Source organism: Manis pentadactyla, chromosome 16 (genome assembly GCF_030020395.1).
Source record: "Manis pentadactyla isolate mManPen7 chromosome 16, mManPen7.hap1, whole genome shotgun sequence".
NCBI classification, from domain to species: Eukaryota; Metazoa; Chordata; class Mammalia; order Pholidota; family Manidae; genus Manis; species Manis pentadactyla.
The window spans coordinates 36,904,545-36,924,843 of record NC_080034.1 but is presented as its reverse complement, the minus strand read 5'-3'; the positions used below and the strand labels follow the sequence as shown (position 1 = coordinate 36,924,843).

The 20,299-nt window shown below is 45.5% G+C and overlaps 1 protein-coding gene across 6 annotated transcripts in view; it reads left to right on the top strand.

Annotated features, from left to right (window-relative positions):
* The window catches only part of PNPLA1 (patatin like phospholipase domain containing 1), a 43,671-nt gene extending 27,215 nt beyond the window's left edge, over positions 1-16,456 (top strand). The window contains exons 6-11 of one of the 6 annotated variants that reach the window (XM_036917475.2): positions 8,156-8,746; positions 10,920-10,998; positions 12,207-12,332; positions 15,060-15,165; positions 15,934-15,993; positions 16,148-16,456. In XM_036917475.2, the coding sequence (XP_036773370.2) occupies positions 8,156-8,746; positions 10,920-10,998; positions 12,207-12,332; positions 15,060-15,165; positions 15,934-15,984 (953 nt within the window). In that variant the 3' untranslated portion in view covers positions 15,985-15,993; positions 16,148-16,456. Of the gene's footprint in view, positions 1-8,155; positions 8,747-10,919; positions 10,999-12,206; positions 12,333-15,059; positions 15,166-15,933 lie in introns of all 6 variants that reach the window. The other 5 variants (XM_036917474.2, XM_036917477.2, XM_036917473.2 and 2 more) reach the window with 5 other exon arrangements.
* Positions 16,457-20,299: the final 3,843 nt, after the last annotated feature.

The window sequence follows — 20,299 nt, the reverse complement described above, 5'->3', positions numbered from 1 at the left end:
GAGGAAGGGAGTCTTGGAGGAAGGGGCAAAGATGGGAAGTGAAACATAGCCCTCAGATTTGTGAACTAGAGATTCCCTTCTCCCAGGAGAGGTGGAAACGGGTGCAGGGACCTGTCGGCCTGTGTCATCCAGGGCAGGCCACTGTGACCGGAAAGTAGGATCCGTGTGAAAAGGCACTTTTAGGTTAACTGATGGGACAGTGTCTAGGGCTTGTGTACAGATATATTTCTGGATTTAAAAACTGTATTTAGGAAATGCATAGCTCATATCTCCCTGGATAATTTCATTCTCATTTGATTTCTTTCTCTTCCATTTTACTATCTTTTCCAATAAAACTGTAGTGTTAATGTATATCTAGACATGATGACGTTACATCTGTGTATGACTTTCAGTGACATATTTCAGTGACATATTGATCAACAAATGAAAGAAAAGAGCCCTTTCCCAGGCTGGTTTGGAAAGCGCAGCCCCCACCCCTGGGCATCCTCTGCACATTATCAGGTGGAGGGAAGATGCCAATGACGGGCATTGCACACCCTAACTGTGCAGGCCGTGGCAAACATCTCTGTTCAAAGGAACCAGACAAAGCTTTTCCATATTTAGAATTGATTCCATAGAACGTATTTGCAGGAAAAGGGAGTCCTGAATCCAAGGATGTTTGCCCAACATTATAGATAAGTTTTTTCCATGTTGCCATAGGGTCTTTGTAACTGTCTTTCTTGGCAGTTGTATAATATTCCATCAGAGTTGTTCAGAAAACTGTATGTTTTTGTTCATTGATCATTGGTCACAACTTTGATCATTCCTTTGAGTTTCCAAATGTTTACTCTAATAAACAATGCTGTGGTGCATTTTTTTGGGTACATAGTTCAAAAAAATATTTTAGGAGTGAGATTAAGGGGTTAAATGAGTTTTTTTCCCCAAAAATTTGTTCACTTTTTTTCTTTCAAAATTGCTTCCCGGGTTCCCTTTGTCCTGACTACTTTCTCCTGGATCCATTCTCCCAGTGCAGTGAGTGGGGAGCAGGAGACCAGGCTGAGAGAACTTGGGCCCTGAAGGACCAGGATCCCCATTCCCCCAGCTGTGTGAGCTTGGGGGGGGATTCACACCCATCTCTAAGTTTTGGTCTCTAATCTGTAAAAAGGGTTTAGATTCTGGTTCATGATACCTACCAACTGTGTGATCTTGAGAAGGTAATTAATGTCCTGGGGCTTCCATTTTCACTTCTGTACAAGGAGGCTGATTGCGGAATTTACGTCGGAGTTTTATTCCTAGCCACAGTCAATCCAGCCCACTGCCCCTCTGCCCTTGGAGACAGGCCCTTCCTCTCACCTCTCTGCAGGACAGACTCCCCCTAACCCTGACTCTCCTCTGACAATTACTCCACATCCTTTCACAGCTGTGAAAACCGAGCCCCAAGTGTCCAAAAGGAGGACGATCTGAGGGGTGTCCATGGAAGGTGGAGATGGGGTCTCACCTACAGAGCTTCAGGAATGGGGGCTCTGGCTAGGGCCCAGGTCTCTAGACCGCCAGCTGGGGATCCCCTCCACCCTTGCCTCATGTGTATGATCTATACGGGGAACTTGAGGTTGAGGAGTCTCCTGATTTGGGACTGCGATCATGGAACAGACACTAATTCCCTGCCCCAAGAGACCCTTCATCACCTCAGGTTGCAGCCTGGCATCCTGGCCACCTCCATACCTGTCTCTGCCCTAGAATTTTTCCTTTCTCTTCCTCTCAGGGCAAGCCCTGGGGAGAGTTACAAAGTGAGTTGCTACACATCTCTGATCTCCCTGCTTCCTCAGCAGCCCCTCTTCTGCCGTCAGGGGGGAACCAGTGCCTTCGCACCCTCCCCCACCTTCTACCCTTAGCAGGTGTGGACATCTTCACAGGTAGGAAAGGCAGTCTTCAACCAGAGGGTGAAACGCTAAGAGTAGCATTTCAGGCATCCACTGAAGAATTGGGGCAGTATGCGGAAGATGGTGGGTTTTCCCAGGGGTCCTGGAATCACTCCAAGTAGGAACACATACAACCCATAAGAAACTGTCTCACGCTGGCTACCAGCTCTTTTTCCTTCCTTTTCTAGTTTGCCAGTGTATGCATGGCTTTCTCAGAGCAGTTTTCAGCTCCATCACTTAAATCCTGGCCTTTTCTCCTGGCACCAGCAGCAAGCAGGTGGTATGACACATCCTGAGAAACTGTGGTTGGTGCCCAGAGCCACACTCTTAATTTCCACCTGCCATCTGGGAATAGAAAAAAGGAGTCCATTCCAGCCTCCCGCCTGACTGCTTTCTGGATGGGGGTCAGCTGCAGCAGGAAGCTGCACCCACAATATGTCACCCTCAACCCCTCGACTCACATCCTGGCATCCTCTTTCTCCTCCCTCATAAGGGCTCACATCCACCTAATTATTCCTGCTGCTGGGCGAGCCTCCCCCTCCACCCCTGGCCTCCGTGGCAGTGGCCTTTTGCCACAGGGAGGGGTGCTGCTTGCCGGCATACTTGAAATCCACATTCCCCCATAGATGTGCATTGATCAATGGGGTTGTTGCTCAGAGGATGCCATATCTAAAATTCCCGTGTGGCACCCAGGCTTGCCCAGCCAGACCTTCCTTCCCTTCCTTCCTTCCTTCCTTCCTTCCTTCCCTCCCTCCCTCCCTCCCTCCCTCCCTCCCTCCCTCCCTCCCTTCCTTCCTTCCTTCCTTCCTTCCTTCCTTCCTTCCTTCCTTCCTTCCTTCCTTCCTTCCTTCCTTCCTTTCTTCTTATTCCTTCCTTCTCTCTCTTCCTCCCTCTCACAGTTTGGTAAATTTACACACACTCACACCTGTGAAACCAGCACCACACCCAAGAGAGTGAACACGTCACACCGAAAGCAGTCCCTCCCACCTTCTCTCAGCAGCCCCACCCCCGAGCAACCCCCATCTATTTTCTGTCACTATAGAAACTTGCAGTGTGACTTACACTATGAAATCCTACAGTATGGACTCTATTTGTCCGCCTTCTTTCACTCAGCATTAATTATTCTGAGATTCATCCATATATAGTTCATTCCTTTTTACATTCCATTCCATTGGATGAATGTACCATGTTTCATTCATCCATTTACCTGTTAATGGACATTTAGATTGTATCCAGTTTGGAGCTATTACGAATAAAGCTGCTATGAACACTCATGCAGTCTTTGAATGGACTTAAGCTTTCATTTCTCTTAGGTAAATACCTAATTGTAGAATGACTAGATTGTATGGTAGCTATGCATTTAGTTAATAGAAAAAATTGTGGTTAAAAACACATAACATTAAATTTACCATCTTAACCATTTTCAAGTGTACAGTTCAGTAGGTTACATAATATTCACACTATATAATCAATCTCCAGAACTTTCTCATCTTGCAAAACTGCAACTCTGTACCTATTGATCAATAACTCCTCATTTCCACCTCCTCATAGGCCCATTCTGTTTTCTGTTTCTATGAGTTTAACTAGTTAATTTATATATGTGGAGTCAAAAGGACAAGGTTTATTTTTTGTGACTGGTTTATTTCACTTATCATAATGTCCTCAAGTTTCATCCATGTTTTAGCATTTGTCAGGATTTCCTTCCTTTTCTTTTCTTTTTTATTATTTTTATTTTGGTATCATTAATCTACAATTACATGAGGAACATTAAGTTTACTAGACTCCCCCCCTTCACCAAGTCTCTCCCACAAACCCCATTACAGTCACTGTCCATCAACGTAGTAAGATGCTGTAAAGTCACTACTTGTCTTCTCTGTGTTGTACAGCCCTCCCCGTGCCCCCCACACACGTTATACATGCTAATTGTAATGCCCCCTTTCTTCTACCCCCCACTTATCCTTCCCTTCCCACCCATCCTCCCCAGTCCCTTTCCCTTTGGTAACTGTTAGTCCATTCTTGGGTCCTGTGATTCTGCTGCTGTTTTGTTCCTTCAGTTTTTTCTTTGTTCTTATGCTCCACATATGAGTGAAATCATTTGGTACTTGTCTTTTTCTGCCTGGCTTATTTCACTGAGCATAATACCCTCCAGCTCCATCCCTGTTGTTGCAAATGGTAGGATTTCTTTTCTTCTTATGGCTGAGTAATATTCCATTGTGTATATGTACCACATCTTCTTTATCCATTCATCTACTGATGGACACTTAGGTTGCTTCCATTTCTTGGCTATTGTAAATAGCACTGAGATAAACATAGGGGTGCATCTGTCTTTTTCAAACTGGGCTGCTGCATTCTTAGGGTAAATACCTAGAAGTGGAATTCCTGGGTCAAATAGTATTTCTATTTTGAGTTTTTTGAGTAACCTCCATACTGCTTTCCACAATGGTTGAACTAATTTACATTCCCACCAGCAGTGTAGGAGGGTTACCCTTTCTCCACAACCTTGCCAACATTTGTTATTTGTCTTTTGGATGGTGACAATCCACACACCTGGATGGTGTGTGGATTTCCTTCCTTTGTAAGGCTGAGTAATATTCCATCCTGTGTATAAACCACATTTTCTATATCCATCAATGGATATGTGGGTTTTGTCCATCTCTTGGCTACTCTGAATAATGCTGCAATAAACATGGGAGTGTGAATATCTCTTCAAGATTCTATTTGCAATTCTTTAGGGTATATACTAACACATATACCCATAATACATGTTTAACTTTTAAGAAACTGCCAAATTGTTTTCCAAAGCAGTTGTACCATTTTACATGCCCACCAGCAGTGTATGAGAGTTCTGGTTTCTCCAAATTCTCACCAACACTTGCTATGATCAGTCTTTTTACTTTTAGTCATTCAATTAGGTGTGTGGTGGTATCTTATTGTGATTTTAATTTGCACTTCCCTAATGAGTAATGATCTTGAGCATCTTTTCATGTGCTTATTTGCCATCCATATATCTTCCTTGGCGAAGTGTCTGTTCAACTTTTTTGCTCATTTCCCACCTAAGCCTTTAATAAGCTTTATTTTTTAGAGTAGTTTCAGGTTTAAAGAAAAAATATATAAAAATAGTACAGAGAGTTTCCAAATACTCCAATCTAAGTTTCCCTATTATTATGTCTCACATTTGTTAGATGTTATAGTATGCTATGTATATAATTTGGTACATAGTGTGGTATATTGCTTACAGTTAATGAACCAATATTGATAAATTATTACTAACTAAAGTCCATATATTCAGATTTCTTTAGTTTTCACCTACAGTCCTTTTTCTGATCCAGGATCCCATCCAGGGTACTACATTACACTGAGTCATGTCTCCTTAGGGTCCTCTTGTCTGTGACAGCTTCTCAGACTCTCCTTGTTTTTAATGACATTGGCAAGATTTGAGTAGCCAGATATTTTTTAGAATGTCCTTCGATTGGGGTTTGTCTGATGTTTTCCTCATGATTAGACTGGGGTTATGGGTTTTAGGGAAGAAGACCACAGTGCCATCATGCTGTATCAAGGGTACATGCTAGTAACATGACATATCATGTTGACCTTGATCACCTGGTTGTAGTGGTGTTCATCAGGTTTGTCCACTGTAGAGTTGCTCTTTCTCCCCCTTTCTATACTGGTTCTTCAGAAGGAAGTCACTATACACAACCCACACATAAGGGGTGGGGAGTATGCTCCACTTCTTTAGGGGCAGGGTATCTACATAAATTATTTGGAATTCTTCTGGAACTCTTCTCCCCCATTATGTGCTTCTTTGATAATTTGTTCATATCACTATGGACTGATGGATACCTGTTTTATATCTTGGGTTATTATTCGATCTCAATTAATTTATTTTGTTGCTCAGATTGTTCTAGCTTTGGCCATTGGGAGCTCTCTCATTTGGTTCTTTAGCCTGTTTTAAAAATTGAATTGTTTGTTTTCTTATTTAAGAGATTTGATATATTCTAGATAAATGTCCTTTACCAGAAATATGATTTGCAAATATTTTCTCCCAGTCTTTGGTTCCTGTTTTCAATTCCTTAACATTGTCTTCTGAAAAGGGGTTTTTAATTTTGATGGGGCTCATATTATTAATATTTTTCCTTTCTGAATCATGTCTTATCTAAGAAATCTTTGCTTTACTCACAAATACACAAAGGTATTTTCCTATGTGTTCTTCCAGAACTTTTATAGTTTTTTAATTTTTCATTTGTGTTTAAAATCCATTTGAGTTTATTTTAAATATGATTCATGGTAAAAAGCAAAGTTCTTTTTTCGCATATAGATATTGAATTGCTACAGCCTTACTTGTTGAAAAGACTATGCTTTCTCCTTTGAAACTGCTTGGCATCTTTGACTAAAGTCAATTGTCTATATATGTCATGGGTCTATTTTTAGACTCTGTTTTGTGCCATTGATAGATTTCTCCATGTTTGTCAATAGCATTCTGTCTTGATCACTGTAGCTTTATAATAAATCTGGAGATGAAGTAGTCTTAGTTTTCCAACTTTGTTCTTTTTCAAACTTGTTTTGGCTATTCTAGGTCCTTTGTATTTCCATATGAATTTGAGAATTAGCTTGTGGTTTTCTACACCAAATGGAATCATGCTGTATTTGTCTGGCCAACTAACTCTCTCATCCTCTGATACCACCTCAAACCTTCCCCTCTCCCTGATCTGCTGCAGAGGACCTTGCCTCCAACTGCACAGAGAAAACCAAAGCCATCTCAATTTTGTGCTATCAAAGATACAGACTCTCTTCTCCCTGTACCCCTCCTTCCCAGCACATTACAGGAAGTGTCCCTCTTCCTGCCTGAAGCCCACCCCCACCTGTGCTCAGATCCTTTCCCCATATCAAGATTCTCAAATTATCCATTACCCCCTTTCCCTTTTATATATCCAACCTCCACCTCTCAACTGGATCCTCACCAGCATCTTTTGAATCTACCCCAGTCTTGCCTAGCTTAGAAAATTTGCTCTGGACCCCCCTCTCCCCACAGTCCTCGCTGCCCCTCTTCTCACTGCATGTTCCTCCCTGGGGAATTGCCTGCACAGCCACCATCCTGGCTTCAGTTGCCATCCATAGGGGGGCTCCCAAATACACACCTCTAAACCCTCATCTCTTCTCTGGGACCCAAACCCACATATCCAACTGCCCATTTGTCATCTCTCCTTGGACATCTCAAAGGCACCCCAAAACCCACATGTTACAACAGACTCACAACCTGTGCTCACCCACTCCTCCCCAGGTCCATCCCCAGTGTGGGCTCCTCTCAGCAAATAGCACCAGTATCCGTTTGGTTGTACAGTCTGCCTACCTTCCCTTTTCCCCCAGTCAGTCCGGAACCAATTCTCATTTATTTTACCTTCTAAGCAGAACCTTCTACTTCTTTCTATCTCCTTCCTGGTGCAAGCCCTCAACACCTCTCCATAGCACCCTGACAGGTTTCTCCTGGGTCACCTGTGCCCTTTCCAGTGAGTGTCTACACAGCAGCCACAGTGATCTTGTCAAAGCCAGGGTAAATGCAACGCCTCCCTGACTATAAGACTCTCATGACCTCAATGAAAACCAGGGATCCTCAATGCCACCTACAAGTTCTCCCATGGTCTGGCCCTGCAGCCTCCTCGGCCCCATCTCCCCACGTAGTGCCCCCACCCCTACTCTAGCCACACTGACCTCTCAGGCCCTCCTCACGCTCCCTTGAACCCGTGGCCTTTGCGCATGCTCTTCCCTCTGTCTGAAATGCTCCTCCCCATTCCACTGACCACCCCCTGGACTGCTGGCTTGCTCTTCAGATCTCAGCAGCAATGTCACACCCTTAGGGGAGTCCTCCTGATTAAGCCCTCCCTGCTTCCCTCTGTCCTGGTACCACGTGCCTCTCTTGGCTAGAACTTGCCTTGGTTAGAACTTGAGATTATTTAGGTGGTGAGCACCTCCCCCAACACTAGACTATAAATTCCAAGAGGTCAGGAACCATCACACCTGTTTTTGTCCCCTCAGTGTCTGGTATGATGTCTGGTACATATAGACACTTAATAAATAATCTTTGAATACATGAATCAATACATAAGCAAATACTCAATATAAATTCAAGTAGGTAAAGAAAGGCCATTGAAAGCATTAATGTTGTTTACTAAAATAATCTGGGAAATCATTTTTTGCAAATGCCATGCTGATGCCAGGGGTTAGTAATGCCATCTGTGACCCCATGCTGTTGTTTTCCTTAGATGCTGCTTACCTTAATTCTCCCTCCAAGAGAGTGATTTTCCCCCGGGTAGAAGTGTACTGCCAGATAGAAATTGCCCTTGGCAATGAGTGTCCTGAACGCAGTCAACCAAGCCTCCAAGGGGAGCAGGCCAGTCCGGAAGAATCCACACACCAACACACGCAATGGGCTCCCAAAGGGGAAGGATGGGGTGGCCATGGACCACCTGTGTCTCCACCTGTGCAGACACCTGAATTCACACGTGAGTGGCCCGTAGAGTCGTCTGTTTTGCCGCCTGTCCCTCCATTTGAGCAGTCACCTGCATCGCCACTGGCCCTATCACCATCACATTCTCCTACTGACCGGCCCCCCACATCACTTTCAGCTGGGAACATACCGCGCAGCTCAACACCCAGGCTGTCACCTGTATCACCATGGCAGCAGGCACAACCGACTGTGTCAGCACCCAGACCTGCATCCCACTGGTCATCTCTGTCACCCATGCCATCCTTGGGGCCTCCAGCTGTAGGGGCACCTCAAATGCCCCAGTGTTCTCCTTCAGCGTCACTTGCACGGCCACCTGTGGAAGAACTGGGCCCAGAACAGCCCCAAGGTACAGGGTCCTCCAGGCTTCTTCATGTCTGGAGCCCTTGGCAAGCATGCAACCATATGGTAGCTGCTGCCTGTTGCTTTATGGGGGAGCGTGGTGAACTTAGCTCTGGCGGCTCTACCTGCTATGAGAACAGGCCACCACAAGGGGGCAGTATACCTAGCATTTGTTCATTTCTTTAGTCCTGTGGTTTCTGAGGTGTGGGTCCCTGGCCAGCAGTGAGTGACAGCATCATCTGGGAACTTATTAGAAATGAAAATTCTCAGGCCCTACCATAAGCCTACTAACTCTGTAGGTGGGATCCAGCTATCTGTCTTTTTCTACAATCGCTCCAGGTAATTATTTTGCCTGCTCACATTTGAAAGCCTCTGTACAGTAGGGTTTTATTGTGAAAGTCCCTGAGCCCTGACAACACTCCTCAAAGAGCAGCCGGAGGACCAGTGCCAGGGCCCAAACTGTCTGTTACTGGTTCACAATGAAATGAGCGCAGACTGAGAGCAAGCATTTAGAAATGTTTGTAGCGATGAGATAGTGCCATGACATCCAAGAGCTTGGTGTTTTCCTACCGATTGATTTGTATTGTATTTCACAAAACTACTGGTCCATTATGAACTGTAAATTAGACTTTCAAAAAACCAAATCTTCACTACAGAAAGTTTGAGAAGCACCATTTTAGGGGCTGCAAAGATGAACAGTTCTCAATTCCTCGTTCTCAGGAAATCTCCCCTCCAGCAGAGGGATGACATGGATGCCAAGCTCCAAAATACAAAAAAAGAATTAATAAGAACTATATAACTAATGAGTGTTGGGGGTATTCATAAAGGTTAAGATCACTTCTCTCTGGGGGTTTAAGGAAGGCTGTTTGGAGGTGACAGATGAGTCGAAATGGGCAGGATTTTGACAGTCGTGGTTTGTGGGATGGGATGAGATGGGATAGAGAGAAAGAGCATTTCAGATTTTGGTTTCTCTGGACATCCTGGGGCAGAGAAGGAAAGTACAAAGTACATTCGGGATGAAGAGGATACGTGTTCGGCCACTGTGAATAGGCTGGGAGAGGGCAAAGGGTGGGAGGCCCGAATGAGGGACAGAAGCCAGGTTGTAGGGTCCTCCTGGTCTGTCAGCCAGATTCCCACAGTTATGATAAACAATAGCCCAGTTCCTTTCTCTGGAATAGGTTTAATTCTTTTAATCACAAAGAGACAAAAATATCAGGACAATAAGAGTCAGAAAATTGGTCACTATTTCACAGGCTCTCTTATTTCCTGTTAAATAAAAAGCATTTATTTTATATTGTTCACACCTGTGCCTAAAGGCAGCCATCTCCAGGTGCCTGAGCCATCCTGGGCCCTGAGTGGGCGGCCTTCCTCACTCATATCAGGGGTGGACTAGGAGGATAGACCATCCAGTGGTTCTCAGCTAGGGGCTATTTTACCCCCAGGAGACATTTGACAATAGCTGGAGACGTTTTGGGTTGTTGCCAAGTGGGTAACATCCAGTGGGTAGAGGCCAGGGATGCTGCTAAACACACAGCCCCCACAACAAAGGATTATCTGACCCTTCAAGCCTGTAGTGCTGGGGTTGAGAAACCCTGTCATAGCCTCCAGCTGAGCCTCAACAGTGACATCGTAGGCCAAGAGAGTTGGGCAGAACAGAACCTCCCCAGGGGTTGGTGTTATCAAGTCATTTAGTGGTGGCCATGAGGTTGCTGGGGATGAGGCTGTTGCAAAAAGTCCTAGGAAAATCCATAAACAAAGGAACCACAAAGAGATTTGGGAGAGCCAGGGATATCCAACTGGCCCCCAAATGAAAAAAGTTCAAGTAGAATAATTTAAATATATTCTATATTATTGTTATTCACATGTATCATGTATTTGCATATTAGCCTTCATATATTATGTACCCCCCCATACTCAGTGAAAATATGCCAAGAGCTTCCTTAAGAACAATGGTCATGAAATTATTAATATTTTCTATCCCACTTAAAAAAAAAAAAAGCATTACATAAAGCAAGTGGTGGAAGGCTGGGACTCCTATGAGGGATTTTTTTGAAAACTTTCCCCAATATGGCTGCTTTTTGTGAGGGAATTGTTGATGCTTGCTATTGCTACTTCAAAAATGGCAACTCCTTCCCGACTCATCTCACTCATGTCTCCTATATTTTTATTTTTGGCTGTAGCTCCCCTTGCCACTTCAAATCCGAAAAGTGCCATCCCTCTGGTTAATGTGAAGGAAATTGCCAGCAAGCCTTATGCAATGTAAGTTTCTCCTTACTTGGGAACACATTCTTTTGTTTGGTGAGGGGGAGGGGGGTCCAGCTAAGTGATATTTCCATCTCTTCAGCTGTTCTGGGAACACTGGGATCCTTTTCTTGTGTGTATGATTACAGTCCACCCCTTTACATTTCACAAACTGCCTTCCCTCTTCTTCAGTAGGGGCAGTGGGTGCAAAATGAGCCTGTTCATGCTGATAGTTTCATTCTCTTCATCTCCCTGCTGTGTACAGTGGGGAAGCCACCTTCTTGGAGTGCAGTGGGGGAATGTGTACCTCTCCCCCCATGTCTGACTCTGGTGATGTCTCAGTTCAAGAGAGCTAGCAGACATACTACATTCCAGCCTTAGGTAGCCCCTGTGTGGTATAAATTGAGGGAGTCTATCAAAGGCCTTCCTTAATCCAGATAATTTTCATAGCATGATAAAAGGGTTTATATTCCTATGTTGCAGATTGTCTCCAGAAAATCTTTTTTATAATGCACATCACTTGTCTGGGTGGTGTAACATGCACTCCACTGTTATCTTTGCAGTCATTATGAAAGGCTGGGAGATCTGTAATTTTTTTATGTTTCCTGGGGTCCACATTGCCAGGCTCCCTTGAATATGGATGCCAGTTGGGTTATCCAGTGGAAAACACCAGCAGGAGACCAGAGGGTGGGTCAAGTAGAGGGTGGGTCAAGGGTATGCTCCCCCACCCCCATGCAACCCGCTGTTGGGTAGCTCTGGCAGTGGCTGGGTTTCTCTGTGGCCACAGATGCAGGTTTGGGAGACCAGGGCTTGGGGCAATTTTACTTTCAATGTTTCCATTCCATATGATATCAAATATATTAAAACATACCCACTCATATTAAGTATAATTTTAATTATAAAACTCTTTGAAAGAGTTGGTGTAATTTGATGATTCTGTGCTTGGGCATAAATTATGCATATTGTTCACATGATTTAAACCTTTTGCATGATGTATACCTGTACAAAGGTTTAACTGAGTTTCTGTTGACTAGTTGACATGATGTTACTTAGATAAATATTCACTGATTACAAAGTAAAAGTTTGCTGGGAACTCTGACGTTCAGCCAGGGCTGGGAACCATTGCATTTATGTGTCTGTCTACCTTCTGAGCTGGAGCAGAGCCCTGACAGTGGAGGACACAGGGAAGGTCATTAACAATCCATTTACTACATCTCTTTGCCCAGGGAGAACACTGTTGAAGACCCCAACTGGGTGAGCAAGGTATTCAAGAAGAACAAACAAAAGCCAAGTGGCAGCAGAAGAGGCTTCCCAAGACATCCACGATCCAAAAAAACAGGCAGCAAAATTCAGTGAGCGTTATTAATTTTTTCTTAAATTCCACAGGAAGGAGCCGATTTGTGAACAGAAAGCAGGAAGCAGGAAGATTACAAGGAGCAGAGGGAAAATCAGTAGGAGTTGGGGTTTGCAGCTGGGCTTTGGAGTCAGACACACCCAACATAAAATCCCTGCTCTGCCACAATCTCACTCAGTGAGCACACTCAGGACATGTGATCTTTCTGAGCCTCTATTTCCTGATCTGTAAAATAGGGATAATACCAACTGCTAAGGTTGCTGTGAGAGTTTAATGAGGTCAATATGTAAATTGTTCCACAGTGCAATATGTACGGTAGCACTCAATATAATTTATAGATATTATGGTCATCTAACTCACAGAGGTAAACTAGCTACCACTCTGCTTCTGAACAGAACTATACTTAAAAAACCAAACTAGACAGTTGTGTGCTCACAAGACCCTCAACAGATAGAGCTCTAAACTGTTGCCACGCCATACCTAAAAGCCCTCAATGCAGGCCTGCTTCTTATGACTTTTTGAGTATATTATCCTTGATTTAATCAACCAGCTTTTACTGAGCACCTCTCATATGCCAAGCACTCTTTCAAGCTCTGGAGATATCAAAGATGAATTAAACTCAATCCCCAACTTTCAGGAGTTGACCCCAAAATTGAATTTTAGACCAAAAATAAGAATAAAACCTACCACTCTGCCAAACTACAAGCCCCATATAACCAAGTCTCCATTTTTTTACTGAACCATAATATTGTATTTAAAGATACGTGCATGTACATATAAAAACTAACAAATTAAAAATGCCAACCTTAAACACAAACCAAGTCAGGTATCTATAATTAGTTCACTGGACTATCAAATATTCTCTGAAAGGAACAGATCCACACTGTTACTTAATTTGTTTCAAGCCTTTATTGGTCAGAAAAATCCCTAAATCAATCTAAGAAGCATCCTTCCAGTTGCTTCTGTCTCAGGTGGCAGTCCCTGGGTAGGTGAAGGGATATATCAGATGAGGGTCAGAGGCTCACCCTGGAGGCTACGGGCCCCCTTCAGAGGCTGGGCAACAGGCAAATGGTGGGTGGTGCAAAGCAGAATGGGGGTAAAGAGCTTCTCAGAGCTGCACAGGAAATGGAGCAGTCCCACCTGTCACTTTCTAGATTAAAGGATTGGCAGGGAGGGCGCAGGACCCACAGGGCATTTGGTGGTCCCTGGGGGTCATGGGATCAGTGCAGCCAGGGATTAGGCTTGCTCTGTCCTTGGTCTCCAGCTCCAAGACTTCCCTGACTTCTGAGTGTCCATATCTCTGTCTTCAGGAGTTCAGGGTCAAGTCTGGTCATAGACCACTGGCAGGCCTACGGTAGGTCGGGGGGGTGAGTGGAGGCTCCCCTGGGGCTGGGAGTGCCATCTGGGAGCCAGACCCAGACTCCGATGATTCCAGGGCCAGGCATCGGAGCAGTGGGAACAGAGCAATTCAGCCAGAGCTCCCTTAGTTGATAAACTGCTAGGAATCAAGGTGCTTTATGAAGAAGAAGGCTGTGATCGAAACAAAACAACATTCATAAGCTCTGGGGAACCCTGTGGTCAGTGGGTCACACATCTGTCTGCGATTTATAGAACAGATCGCAAAACTGCCTGGAGGCAATTTATTTATCAATTGACGATCCATAGCAAGTCCATGCAAATTCACTGCTTTCAGCTTCAAAACCAGGGTAGGGGGTAGAAAAGAGAAGCTTAAAAATGTTAGGCAGGCAAAGAAGACATCTCCTCAAAACAACCACCCCTCCCCTCAATCTCAGTGGATTACAAAAAATACATATAAATTTTTTTCTTTCCAATAGGTCTGAGAGTTGGTTGTGATAGCTCTGCTTAGGCTACAGGTTGGGCTCGAGTCTGTTCCCTGTGCCTCTCATTCCAGGACCAGTAGTTTTGCTGGGTATGTTTTTCTCCTGGAGGATGGCTAGATATAGGCACCAGCCGTGCTTTCCTCTGCTGGCCTTTTCTCTCCTCTCCTAAGAATTCAGTGAACGTGAGTCTGGTTGTGTAACTGACCTCGAAGTAAAAAGACAGACTGAGAAACTGAGAGACTGCCTACACGCTACAGATGGAAAAGGAGGAGGTCCATCTGGCTACTTGCCGCTCAGATCCTCCCGATTGCCACCAAGTCTGTCAGACTTTCCAAATTTCCACTGCTTGAGAGCCCCTCCTTTGCATTACTGTGGAATTTCCCCCTATTCTGATGTGGACGTAATGGTAATAGCTAAAATTTATATAGTAGTTATTAGGTCCCAGGCACCGTGACACAAAGTAACATGCCTGAAGTCACATGGTCAGTAGGTGGTGGAGCCAGGATCCAAATCTAGGTGGTTTGTGCAGTGTCTTCATGTTGAGCGCTAAATGATACAGCCTCCCAGGAGGGAGTATTATTCCCTGGCAGGAGTAGGTCAGCCAGGCTTGAGTGCCATGCTAGCAAGGTTGGACTTCACCTGCGGTGCTGAGGAGTCATCACAGGGTTTAAGCCACAGAATGACACAGATTTGAAAATTATCCGAGAACCTGCAAGTCCACATCCAGCCTTTGTCCACAGGTCTTCCTGCAGTTTCCCAGAGAGGGCAAGTGACTTGCTCAAGGTCACACAGCACGTGGAGGAGAGCTGGAAACTCAGGTTTTCTGATTCCCCCTTTTTGTCTCATTTCTCCTCTCATGTGATTCCTCTGCTTCTCACATCTAGATCTGCTCCCTGCCCACTCGACTTGTCTCTGCTCTCTACTTCTGAGATAGTTTGGGTCACCTACAGGCCTCATCCCGCCCGGATCCAGGAGTACAGCTGTCCTGAGGTGTGGAACTCCCCAGGGTGACTCCGGAGACTGGACACGGCCCCGTCCTGGAATGCTGTGATGGCCCCTGAGCCCCACTGGCCCAACGTCCTTCTGCCCCCACCAGCTTCTTGCTGGTCATAGTCAAGGCCAACACTAGCCTCATACAATGCCTTGTTCACTAAGAAAGCAGCACCCATTCTTGGAGAATCTGACTGCCAGTTGTTGGAAGATTGTCATAACGTACTGATTTTGTTCAAACAAATGACTGTCAGCTACTAGAAATCTGTATGAATGACATACAAAGCTATAAAACTGTATAAATAACACATAGAAAACTGTACAAATGATATGATATAAGTATATCTCTGAGCTGCCTACCCCTTAGTATTGCAGTATATCCCTGTACCGTGCACAGCCTGTACAACTGTTTTCAACACACTGGAGGCCACACCACCTCTTCCCCCTTCCTGAAAAAACAAATATTAATTGGACTTTTGTAAACCAATAATATTTGAAACACTCTTATCAACTGCTCTGCAAATGCAATTCTCCATTTGCAAAATACCCTTGCATGATAAAGAAACCCTTTAACTGGGTTTTGGCATAGAGATTTCCAATTTCTAAGCATCAGCTTGGCTGTAATGGGGCCAGGCTACTTGCTCAGGGCTGCCCAGGGCGATGAAGCTTTGGGGAATGTTCTCAGTGGAAATAAGGGGAGCAGAGGGGTGGGAAGTCCAGGTAGAGACTTAGAAATGATTTATCATTTTCCCTGTGTCCTTTTTCTAGGAAGCGATGAGCCTAGAGAGAAAACCTGGGCTGGCACGGGAGAGGACCTGACAACCCCAGGTAGAGCCTTCTCCCCACAGCCCTCAGACGCCCTCCCCTCACTACTGAGCCTGAGTGACAGGGGTGGCACTCGCTGCTGAGCCTGCTGGTGGAGGGGGAGCACCTCCTCGTTTAAACACCCCTTCCAGCCCTTCCACTGCCTTGCTCCGGACAGACTGACAGATGGTGGGCAGCACAGCCTGGCACCGAGGAGCATACAGCACAGCTTCCTGACTGCTGGACCCTGGGCCCTGGGCCCTCCTCCCAACCCCGGCCGGAGTCTGCTTCTTTGAGATGGACCAGACCCACCCGAGCCCCTCAGATCTAGTCCACATGCAGGACTGAGCCACAGACGCACTTCCCTCCTTCCTGGTGTGTTAAAAGACACCAAGTCCGAAGGGGAGAGCCTAGTAAACATAATGTTCTTCATGTAATTGTAGATTAATGATAACAAAATAAAAAAAAATAATAAAAAAAAATAAAAGACACCAAGTCCTCCTTTTGTTCTCCGTTCTCAGTGTATCAAAGGCTCGACATGGGGCCACCGGATTCTACCTCAGCTGCTCCCTGGAATCATCTGACAGACTTGTGCTGGCGCGAGGTCTCTAAGAGTTTGGCAGGGATTATGTGCTGTGGCCGTGCTGGGTGGGCTGCCCCGGACATCCCCGAAGCCTGGTGTGGTTGTGGAGGAACTGGGAGGCCAAACATCCTGTCTTGCCCATCGCTCAGCCCGAATGGGGGCAGGCTCTGCTGGCCCCGCCTCAGTGAACGTGTTCCATGAGAAAGATACCTTTAGCCTCAGTTTTCTATCCTGGCCAGAAAAGAAATCGTGCCACTGCTCCCCGAACAGTAGATAACCTCCAGCCCTAGCCAGGCCCAGTAAGGAAGCCGGGGCTGCACACAGGCCTCAGCAACATTTGCTTACCAAATCCTGGAACCCCAGAGGACTGGATGGAGACAGCCCCAAACTGACCTGAGGTGCCTGAGGGAAATTTAAGCAGTGGAGGGCGGGGGCTATGGCAAGGAGGCCCTCGTGCAGCCAGCATTAAACAGAACCATGTCAGGGCCCATGAGCCCGCACAGCCCCCTTTAGAAGCTTTCGCCTGGGAGAAGCTGAGTGTACCTTTGAGCCTGAGGGGAATCAAATCAGGTGTTCTTGTACCCTCTGCCTACTCCGATCCTGTGGCCCAGAGCAGTCAAGGGCGGCGCCCTCGGGGCCATGTGGTGGGAGGAGACTCCCTGGAGTGGCACCTGGACGCAGCCCCCCACCCCCCGCCCCTCCTGTCCTCCGGGAGTGGTGCTGCTGTCGGCAGCAGGCTGTGCGCCCAGAGCCCTGAGACACGTGACTGAGGGGAGGAGGGTTTCCATCTTGCACAGCTCAGAGGAATGCTTATTCTCTGGTGTGCAGGGGAGAATGGAACATAATTGTTGTTTTGCCTCAAAGCCTGGATTAGAGCCCAGATGCTCCTATGTTACAGTTATAAGCATCAATAAATCCCCTTGCATAGTTTCCTTCACTTTGCTTAATGTCCCTTTCCCCCATTTTGAGGTAATTAAGAAATTTGATCTTGTTTTAGTTCCAGAGCTACCAGATGAAACACAGGACACCTTGTTAATTTGAATTTTAGATAAACATCAAATAATTATTTAGTGTAAGTATGACCCTGGCACTGTAACTATTTGTTGTATATCTGAAATTTAAATGTAACCGGGCCACCCATATTTTTGTTTGCTAAATTTGGCACCCCTGATTAGTTCCTTTCTTCCTTTTATGCCTTTTTGAAAAAAAACCCAGCATTAATGGGTTGTTGTTTTTTGATGTGCCAGCGACTGTGCTTTGAAACTGGGAAGCCTCACAGGTGCCAAGGTCACGGCAGAACACTTCCTGGCCCTCCAAACATGCCTATTTGAATGTTACATGCAGTGCAGGCCTGCCTGTACCCAGCTAACACTGCAATCAGTCCTTGGCCGGCCCCACTGACTCACCCAGTTAGCCTCCTGACTTCTGAGGGTGAGAAAGCAGGTTGATTATGTCCTGATGTCACTTGCCCACCTTTCAAAAGCCTTCCAAAGCAGCAGGGTCTCCCATGCACCTTGGGGCTCTTGAAAGTCTCCTCGGTGTGAATTGAGGGAGCCCCAGCCTCACACACTGTCCCACCACCCTATATTCCTGTTGACACAAAATGCCCATAACAGTGAGGTCCATGAGCATTGTGAAGGCAGGGATGGTGTCTTGCACATCTGCGAATTCCACAGAGCTAGACCAGTCCTGGCACATAGAAAGTGCTCAGTAAATATTGTTTGAATAGAAGTACAACTGGATTAGACAATAAGGGGCAGGGGGTGGTCACTAAAACAGGGGTTCTTGGAGCTTGATTCTGTCTATAGCTGCCTGTGTGACCTTGAACAAGGAACCTCCCCACTCTGAGCCTCAGCTGCCCTCCTCAGAGCAATATGGTGAGCCTTCAAGGGTTGGGAGTTGGAAACATGGTTTGAAAAGAAGACAAGCTGTGCTCGCAAAAGGTTGCCTTCCCGAGAGAGCCACTAGAAGAATTCAAGTGTTACTTGAAGGGAAAGGAGGCCTCGCTGGCTTTCGATGGAGACCACATCTTCAGCACCAGAGACCAGGCACTGGATTCTGCTCACTTTTGTCCTGGTTCTAAGTGGCAGGGTTTGGGCATCAGAACCTAGGGACTACACCTGTAGAATCAGGACTGGCCCAGATTTTCCCAGACATAAAATTAACTGTCACCTTAAGTGTCACAGTCATAGGATGTCAGGTCTGGAGGGCAAGGATCTTGTCCCCAAGGTCATCAGTGAGCAGCTGGACTAAAACCCAGGTCTCCTGATGCCCAGCACAGGGCACTTTTTTACTGCTTCAGCAAATTGACACCCCAAGGATTGGACACATGGAGAGCATCCAGGCAGGGACAAAGAGGCTGACCCTCCCAGCCTTACGCGCACCAGACTAGCCTGAATGTGGTGAGTAGGCCCCCGTTTTGCCACCATTTATGAATAATCCAGGCTAGACCTTTGTGCTAGTCAATTTCTTTATTTGCTCAAATAACACAGTACAAAAATGAGACTCAGACGCCAGCATCAGGAACTCATACCAAATACTCATAAAGCTTAAAAAATATCATTCCAAATAAGAAACTACACACAGAAGGTTCCTGACCCTCATTTCAACACTTATTCTGATCCTTCACATTTTGGTGGTGTGGTTCCTGAACACTCCCTAAAAGAAATCCATAAACAGCTCACCTCACCCCCATTTCTAAGAAGCAGCAATAAAGTTTAATAATGTTCAGTGTATGCTGTGTTGAACTTCCTAAAGCCTTGCCTTAGTTTTGGGACCAGTCCCAACTAAGTGCCCAAGGCCTCTTTGCCCTTGATTTCCCCCCTTCCCCACGGTGCTCCCACAGGTTCAACACAGCAATACAGTGTCCACCAAGGGTGACAAGAATGAGTTTTAACACCCTCTCCTCTCTGACTTTGTGTTCCAGGCAATGTCCAAGGGCATGTTCATAGCCCATATAGATAATAAACATGTGGCAAATTGTCCATCTGAACCAAGCTGTTTAAACTGTTCAGCTGTATAGAAGGGCATCTAGCAGTCCACACTTCACCTCTGTGCAAAAACTAAAAGGACCCTCTCTCTATTTCAAGAAACTTTACTGCCGTCAGCTGAGAAATTATCATCATAAATCTACAAATCCACAATGTCTAGGAAGTGAATAGCACTTCCTGGGATATGGTCCTCTTGAGCAGTGCATACCCGTGCAGTCGTCATGGTGATCCAGCTTAAAGCCCTCCCCAACTTCCTGAAAACTACCCAGATTATAGCTATAGTAAGAATAATAACATGTATAGACATGTATAGACAGTGTAATTTTCAAAACTCTTCACATTCATTTTCTCACTGACTCTTGGCATGCCCCTATGAGATGGGAGAGGTGCAAGACATCAGCTTTGTTTCTCTGGCCATAGAATCATAGAATACAGGGTTGGAAGGATTCTGAGAAACCAAGAATCCCCAGTCCATAGGTTTCCCTTATCTGGGGCGTACAGAGTTCCTGGGAGGTGTGTGCAAATCCACATGGACAAGCTCTGTTAGTCAACTGAATAAAGTATGTGTTGTACATGGAGGCAACTCTGTTTAAAGTGCATGTGGATATTCAGGTGAGAGAGCAAATAAAAACTTATTTTCAAAACTAAGACTTGTTTAAAGCTAACATCTAAAAAATATCAGCAGGTCTTCTATACAACAGTGGGCATATTTTAGCCCCTGTGAATCAAGAAAACACATGATTAAAAAAAAGAGGCA